Genomic DNA, 8,120 nt, shown 5'->3' on the forward strand with positions numbered 1-8,120 from the left:
AAAAAAAAAAAAAAAAGGTTATTTGTTCCTTTCTTGAATGAATAACAAATAGTATTAGCATAGATACAGTTTTCTTTTCTGCATTTTACTTATTCTAGCAAACATTTTAAGTGCTATTAGATTTTTAAATTTCTTGAAAGTTATACATAGATAATCTTACACTATGCATCTTCCAGTATTCAGCTTTTTGTTAAATCGTATAATAGAAAGGTGACTACTGCTAATTAAACATGGAGAATTTATGCACCTAATGGTGGTGTTAAAAGATACCCATAGTAGAGAATGTAATATAAACAAATACATACCTCACAGTCCTTTAATTTTCTTGTAACCTATATTAGGTGAAAGGTGCAATGTGTCTGAACGCTGATATATGTATTTCTAGATATTTCTACATTCTGTTTAAAAACAGTAAAATTGAAATGTCTTTATCAATTGTGCTATTTGTAGGTGGAGACTCCTAGATCTATTTTTGTCATTAGGTTGATGTAGGTTAGCGCTGTATACTATTTGCATAAAATCAGTTAGTGTGGTACGAACTTTCTGATAGGTATTAGATGAGTTCCTCTACAAACCAGTAATATTTAAATAAGAAAGAATGCAGTTAGGAGGCAATTGTAGTAGCCCCAGCAAAGGATGATGGAGCCTTGAACCAAAATACTGATTGTAGAGATGGAGGAAAAATTAGGCAGTATTTAAATGGTAGAATTCAAGACTTGTTGGCAGATTTCAGATGGAAAGAGTTAAAAGTGGCTCTTGGGCGTTTGCTAGTATCTTTAGGGTTGCTTTGAGTGTAGAATTCATCTTCATATGTTTTGCTTGTGATCAGCCAGGGGAGATATATCTTGTAGACAGCCAGAAATAAAGATAATTATTGAGCAAGATGAGTAGACTAAAGATACCTTCGTTGTAAGTGAGTATAGATGAAATGGCCCAGGAGTGCGAAAAAAAGGATAAAATTGGTCACATCTAGACATAAGAGACAGGAGGAAGAGCCTTTGGCAGTATGTGGTAGGAGGAAAATCAAGGTACTGTTATGAAGGCTAAGAGAAGTTTTGAGAGGTTTTCCATACAGTTTTAGATGCTGCAAGAAAATGAGATCATCTTTATCTTGACATTTATTAAGTATTTGTTGGACATAGTTGTACGTGTTTTACACATACTAATTTTTTTATGAGGGATAACCAGGTGAACACCCCTTGTGGGCGTGGTATACTGTGTTGCTGCACATACTGGGCACATTAATGCCATTTCACAGAAATGAGGAAGCTGAGGCAGAAAAGGTTTAGTAACTTGTCCAGATTGCATTGCCAGAAGAAGGAACAGAGCTAGGAAATTCTAACCCAGTAGTCAAGTTACAAAGTCTCATTTTAGTTTTTATGCCGTATGGCTTCACACTGAAACATACTTGATGGATTGGGTGACTGACCAGTGGTCATTGGTAAACTCAGGATTTTCAGGTGATGAGTTGGAGCTGTATGTCATTTTAAAATAGTGGATTGTTAGGAGAGAGGAAACTGGTATGAGTAGTAGTGCCTTCCAAAATTTGGGGAGGTATAAGGGCAAACACTTAAAATATAACTAAGGTTTCAGTTTAGTTTTATGCTAAGTGATGTGAAGATATTTATGTGGTAATGGGCACATGAGTGGAAGAATAGTTGAGTCCACAGAAGAGGTAATATGGAATGAAACTGGAAGGTGTATGCGAATTGGAGTAGGGATAAACAGGCAGGGAATAAATTGGCCTTAGACTGAAAAGAAGGTACACCGTTTCTTAAACATGTGTCACATATACATTTTCAAACGTATGGCTATGTTGGGAAAGCTTAATGGCCCCATGAACTTGGAAACTTTTTGTATTCGTTTGCTGATAGGGTCTAATATCCTCTGGAAAATGACTTACTTGGAAAATACTAGCTGTATTATTTACTCATTGGTATAGCTTCGCAGTATCAAAGTTAGTCTGTTTTAGTTTCTTCCCTTCTTTTTTTTTTTTTTGAGATGAGTCTCGCTCTGTTGCCCAACCTGGAGTGCAGTGGCAAGATCTCTGCTCACTGCAGCCTCTACCTCTTGGGTTCAAGCAATTCTGCTGCAGCCTCCCAAGTAGCTGGGACTATAGGTGCAGCCGCCATACCCAGCTAATTGTGTGTGTGTTTGTTTTAGTAGAGATGGGGTTTCACCGTGTTGGCTCAGGCTGGTCTCAAACTCCTCCTGAGCACAGGCAGTCCACCCACCTCGGACTCCCACAAGTGCTAGGATTACAGGTGTGAGCCCCTGCACCTGGCCTGTTAATCTGTAAATGGTGAATGAAGCCAGGTATTCTGGAGTGTTGCACTAGCAGGTTACCATGTAATGTAGTGATGTACTAGAAGGAACATATAGCTGGGCACAGTGGCTCATGCCCTGTAATCCCAGCACTTTGGAAGGCTGAGGCTTCGGGTGGATCACCTGAGGTTGGGAGTTTGAGACCAGCCTGACCAACGTGGAGAAACCCAGTCTCTGCTAAAAATACAAAATTAGCTGGGCGTGGTGGTGCATGCCTGTAATCCTAGCTATTTGGGAGACTGAGGCAGGAGAATTGCTTGATCCTGGGAGGAGGAAGAGGTTGCGGTGGGCCGAGATTGCACCATTGCAGTCCAGCTTGAGCAACAAGAGCGAAACTCCGTCTCAAAAAAAAAAAAAAAAAAAAAACAAAAAAACAACAAGAAGGAACATACTATCACAACAAGATCTTAAGGAATAATCTGTTTCACTGTATAAGGTTGGGGTTTTAATATTCCAAAGAAAGCTCAAAATGATCTTTGTTCTCAGTGACATACATTTAGCTAATACTGGACATTGATATCTTGATTGCCCATTGTTATAGACTGTTTATATAGTCCCTTCTCCTGCCTTACTAGAAAGAGAAAGTAGCCTGTTTCAATTTAGTGGGTGATTGATTTAGACTTAGTGGCTGACTCTAACTAAACACAGTATACAGAAACAGTCTAATTACTCTGTAGAAATACATATTTGGGTACCAATAGTCTTATTTTTGTTTTGTTAGGTTAGGTCTGTAATTTTGAATTATGTTCCACAGAGCAGCTTCAATGACAAATAGAGGAGCCAGTCATTTGGGGATTTGGTTCTTTTCCTCTGTAAACCTAGGATAATTTTACTTAGATCAGCATAAAAGTACAGTCGTATGATTGGCCAAAGATATATTTGAAATATTATCATAAGGTATCATAAAGATTAGGTAATCTTTAGGAATCAAAGTCACATTTCAGATGATACCTCCACTGGTATTTTTCCTTTAAAAGTTGTTTGGGTTTTTCTGAGACATGGGGTCTTACAGTTTGGCCAGGCTGAAGTGCAGTGACTGTTCACTGGCACGATCCCACCACTGAGTAGGCTTTAAGAGTTAATACTTTTCATTTAGGTTACATTTTATTGCTAATCTGTGTATTTGGTTTGTGGTCTTTCTTTCAAACAGAATTCAAAGAAGCTTTTTCACTATTTGACAAAGATGGTGATGGAACTATAACAACAAAGGAATTGGGAACTGTAATGAGGTCTCTTGGGCAGAATCCCACAGAAGCAGAGTTACAGGACATGATTAATGAAGTAGATGCTGATGGTAAGTCTTTAATTTTTGGGGGTGGGAGAGGTTGAAGAAATGATATTTATAATTCTGTTTGATGTTTCAACTAAACCATTTCAGGTAATGGCACAATTGACTTCCCTGAATTTCTGACAATGATGGCAAGAAAAATGAAAGACACAGACAGTGAAGAAGAAATTAGAGAAGCATTCCGTGTGTTTGATAAGGTAGGTCAAGGACTGGATACGTTAAATTTTGAGGATGAAAAGAAGATACCAGGACTCATTATGAAGACTTTTTTTTTTTTTTTGATGATTTACCAACATATTTTAATTATCAAGCAAAAGCTTTTTAAGAATTCTGTATATATTTTCTAAATATATGTATTGCATTAATCTTGTCAAAGGAGGTGTCACTTTGGGACTTAGGAAATAGTGATTTCAATATAGGACATTTTGCTTGGCTCTTAATGACATTTGTAGGTCAACTATGTATGTAGATTTGTATGCATTTCTAAAGTATATTTTTCCCCCAATGCAAAATTTAGTAGTAAACTTAATACATTTCCATTCCAACTCTCAAGTCTGTAATTTTACTCAAACTATACTAAATTTTTTGCTAGGATGGCAATGGCTATATTAGTGCTGCAGAACTTCGCCATGTGATGACAAACCTTGGAGAGAAGTTAACAGATGAAGAAGTTGATGAAATGATCAGGGAAGCAGATATTGATGGTGATGGTCAAGTAAACTATGAAGGTAAATCTTTCAATTTCACCACCTCGTTCTTTACTTGGATTTTTAAGATAAGAGGTGCTTGTTAGGTAACTATCAAAGTTAGTGACCCTTCCCCCCAAATTAGGATGCTAAAATAGCTACTTATATTTAACCTTTTTAAAATTCAGAGTGTTGTCTTCAGACTAGGCAACATTGCTCTGAGCTGAGAACTTAATTTACAAATATTTACTATCAGGTTCTACCCCTACACCTGGAATCAGCATTTTAACCAGATTCTTGGTTGATTCATATGTAAAGTTTGAGAAGCATTGTACAGTGTTTGTGTCGGATTGTGGAAAAATGTGGAAAGCAAACTTAGATTCTGAGTTTCCTAAAATGAAATTAATGTGACTTTCTTTCTCTGCACTGTTTTCTTTTTTCTTTAATTGGCTTTAGTCTGAAACTGAAGTTTACATGTGCTTCAGAAGTATCGGATGTATTAACTTTGAGGTGGCCATATCATGAAGCAAGGCAAATAGAAATTGAAGGATTTTCAGTAAAACTTTGTATTTTTTTCATGATGTAACTGCTTAGAAAAGAGCATAAAACTTAATGTTATAAAAATTAAATCTAGCTCATAGCACTGAATTTACATTATTGTCTTGTATTCCAGCAGACTTAAAATTCAAGTCTAAGAGCCAAGAATGCTCTTTTTATATTAGCTTATCTAAAGCATTAATTTGGCTCTTACTAATAATCCTGAATGGTTACGGTTAATGAAGTTCCAGCCTGGGGAATAAACTCGCTTCCCTCTGTACTTAATGGTAATTCTGAGGAAAGACAGGAATGGAAAGAGTATACTCAGTGATTGAGTAAATGTGATTTTTTTTTTTTTTTGTCTTTTGCTATTGACTCAATTTTTTTGTGTACTTCTTCTTTTTCAGAGTTTGTACAAATGATGACAGCAAAGTGAAGACCTTGTACAGAATGTGTTAAATTTCTTGTACAAAATTGTTTATTTGCCTTTTCTTTGTTTGTAACTTATCTGTAAAAGATTTCTCCCTACTGTCAAAAAAATATGCATGTATAGTAATTAGGACTTCATTCCTCCATGTTTTCTTCCCTTATCTTACTGTCATTGTCCTGAAACCTTATTTTAGAAAATTGATCAAGTAACATGTTGCATGTGGCTTACTCTGGATATATCTAAGCCCTTCTGCACATCTAAAGTTAGATGGAGTTGGTCAAATGAGGGAACATCTGGGTTATGCCTTTTTAAAAGTAGTTTTCTTTAGGAACTGTCAGCATGTTGTTGTTGAAGTGTGGAGTTGTAACTCTGCGTGGACTATGGACAGTCAACAATATGTACTTAAAAGTTGCACTATTGCAAAACGGGTGTATTATCCAGGTACTCGTACACTATTTTTTTGTACTGCTGGTCCTGTACCAGAAACATTTTCTTTTATTGTTACTTGCTTTTTAAACTTTGTTTAGCCACTTAAAATCTGCTTATGGCACAATTTGCCTCAAAATCCATTCCAAGTTGTATATTTGTTTTCCAATAAAAAAATTACAATTTACCCAATGGTTGCTCTACATCTGAGTCATTTAACTGTTAAAGTCTAATAATTTTGAAAATAAAATATGGCATTGGTTTCTCCTTGGTATAATCTAGATAATTTTTTCTCGTGTGGGGAAGTGTATGGAGATGGGTGGCAGAAATAGTGAAGGTGGGAAAGGAATGAGAAAAAGGATTGGAAAAGTGAGAAAAGAGGGAGGGTTGCACAGAAAATAAGAGGAACAAAATAAGGGGTGTAACTAAGGAGACGTGGAGGAGGAAGACCGAAAAGATGGGGATCTATGGCTTAGTGTGGTCACTTTTTAGGGGCCGCCATCATGCATGCCCATTCCTCCACCACCATGCCTGTCATACTGTGCTACTGTGTTAGGCCCACAATACCTGTGGGTCCCCTCTGTGCCCACAGAACAAGATGGTGGCAGTCACGCGAAAACAGGGGCAAGTTTTTTGTTTTGTTTCTTTATCCAGATTGTGTTTGACAACTTAAAAGGCTCAAATGAAAGACTCAAAAACTTAAGTGTACCTAGCATGGGAATTGGCATAAAGAAGGTATTTACTGTTTCTTACCTTTATATTTTTCAACTTTCGCATTTGTCCACATTGACTTAAGCTGTGCAATGATGTTTTAAATGTTTGCATGTTTAAAAAAAAAACACCAAATCTAGTTGGGGTGAGCATCCTTATAGTTTTTACTTCTATTAGCTAATATTTTATTCATTATGCTTTTTAATTCTGTAAGATGAGAATTTTCAGCTTGCCCATCTGCAACATTTTACAAAAAAGATGTCTTTAGGAGTAAATTGGCAATGACTACACCTGTTTTAGTTTTTGCTGGCCTGTATCATTGCTTTCTCTATAATCTGAGCTACTCCAAAGGTGGTTATCAGGGTTTTTATTTTTTAAAACTACCTTTTAAATGCTTAATGAAAGATTCCATAGCAAACCAGAGCCAAGATTAAAACATTGAGTGTAATTGTTACCTGGTTATTATAGCCACAAGGTCTTTAATTTCCCAGGGGTAATTCATTATTTGGCAGATTACTGCCCCATTGACTATTTTAATACTACTATTAGTGTGTTTTAGAGCAAGGGAAGTTACAGGCACTGATAGTCCTAATGGTATCACATGAAACTCAGGTAATCAGTTAAATAGGAAGATTTTAGATGTGTACTCTACTCCCCTTAATTGGATGTAGTAAGTTTTGTCGAAAGGAAATCCAAACAAGGTTTGTTTTTTGTAGAGACGGGGATTCATTATGTTGCCCAGGTTGGTCTTGAACTCCTGGGCTCAAGTGATCCTCCCACCTCATCCAAAGTGCTGGGATTATGAGTGGGGCTTTTTTAAAAGTTAAGTGAAATAATGAAAGGCACTTAGCATTGTCCTTGGCATTTGTGTTAAGTGTTCCATTAATTATGCTATTAAACCAGTTATGACCCTGAAAAATGAGGGACTTGGGCAGTCAATTGGTGTTTTTCCAGTATCAACAATGAGGTTTATGTAAATTGATATCAAGGTATATATAACAAGGACAACAAAGGTAGGCGAAACATTTTTTGCACTGTTGTATGTCATAATTGGTCACTTACATTGTTGAAATATTTACAAAAGTCATGAAGTCTTGGCATCTTGATTTTACAGGAAACAAGTGTAGAATGATTGTATAATTCAGTTGTGGTCATAATGAGCTGGGTTCAAATCTCAGTTCCAGTGCTTCCTACAACATAATCCTATTGTAATCCAGGACTGTGATATCACCTTCAAGTTTTTTTTTTTTTTGAGATGGACTCCCGCACTGTTGTCTGGGCTGGAGTGCAGTGGCACAATCTCGGCTCACTGGAGCTTCCTCCTCCCGGGTTCAAGCTGTTCTGCGTCAGCCTCCCGAGTAGCTGGGATTACAGGCACCCGCCAGTACACCCGGTTAATTTTTTGTATTTTTAGAAGAGACGGGGTTTTACTGTGTTAGCCAGGATGGTCTCGATCTCCTGACCTCGTGATCCGCCCTCCTCGGCCTCCCAAAGTGCTGGGATTACAGGCACCCGCCAGTACACCCGGTTAATTTTTTGTATTTTTAGAAGAGACGGGGTTTTACTATGTTGGCCAGGCTTGTCTTGAACTCCTGACTTTGTGATCCACCCACCTTGGCCTCCCAAAGTGCTGGGATTACAGGTGTGAGCCACTGTGCCCAGCCCCACCTTCAAGTTTAACCAACCATACTATTAGTGTTATATTAATAGGATTGTG

The 8,120-nt window shown here is 37.3% G+C and overlaps 1 protein-coding gene across 5 annotated transcripts in view; it reads left to right on the plus strand.

The window, feature by feature from the left end:
* CALM2 (calmodulin 2 (phosphorylase kinase, delta)) overlaps window positions 1-5,884 on the plus strand; it is a 15,675-nt gene extending 9,791 nt beyond the window's left edge. For all 5 annotated transcript variants that reach the window (XM_011935858.1, XM_011935861.1, XM_011935860.1 and 2 more), the window contains 4 exons: window positions 3,476-3,619; window positions 3,704-3,810; window positions 4,206-4,341; window positions 5,244-5,884. In XM_011935858.1, coding sequence (XP_011791248.1) covers window positions 3,476-3,619; window positions 3,704-3,810; window positions 4,206-4,341; window positions 5,244-5,272 — 416 coding nt within the window. In that variant the 3' untranslated portion in view covers window positions 5,273-5,884. The remainder of the gene's footprint in view (window positions 1-3,475; window positions 3,620-3,703; window positions 3,811-4,205; window positions 4,342-5,243) is intronic.
* Window positions 5,885-8,120: the final 2,236 nt, after the last annotated feature.

The sequence above is a fragment of the Colobus angolensis genome, unplaced genomic scaffold (assembly GCF_000951035.1).
Source record: "Colobus angolensis palliatus isolate OR3802 unplaced genomic scaffold, Cang.pa_1.0 Scaffold15, whole genome shotgun sequence".
Lineage (NCBI taxonomy): Eukaryota > Metazoa > Chordata > Mammalia > Primates > Cercopithecidae > Colobus > Colobus angolensis.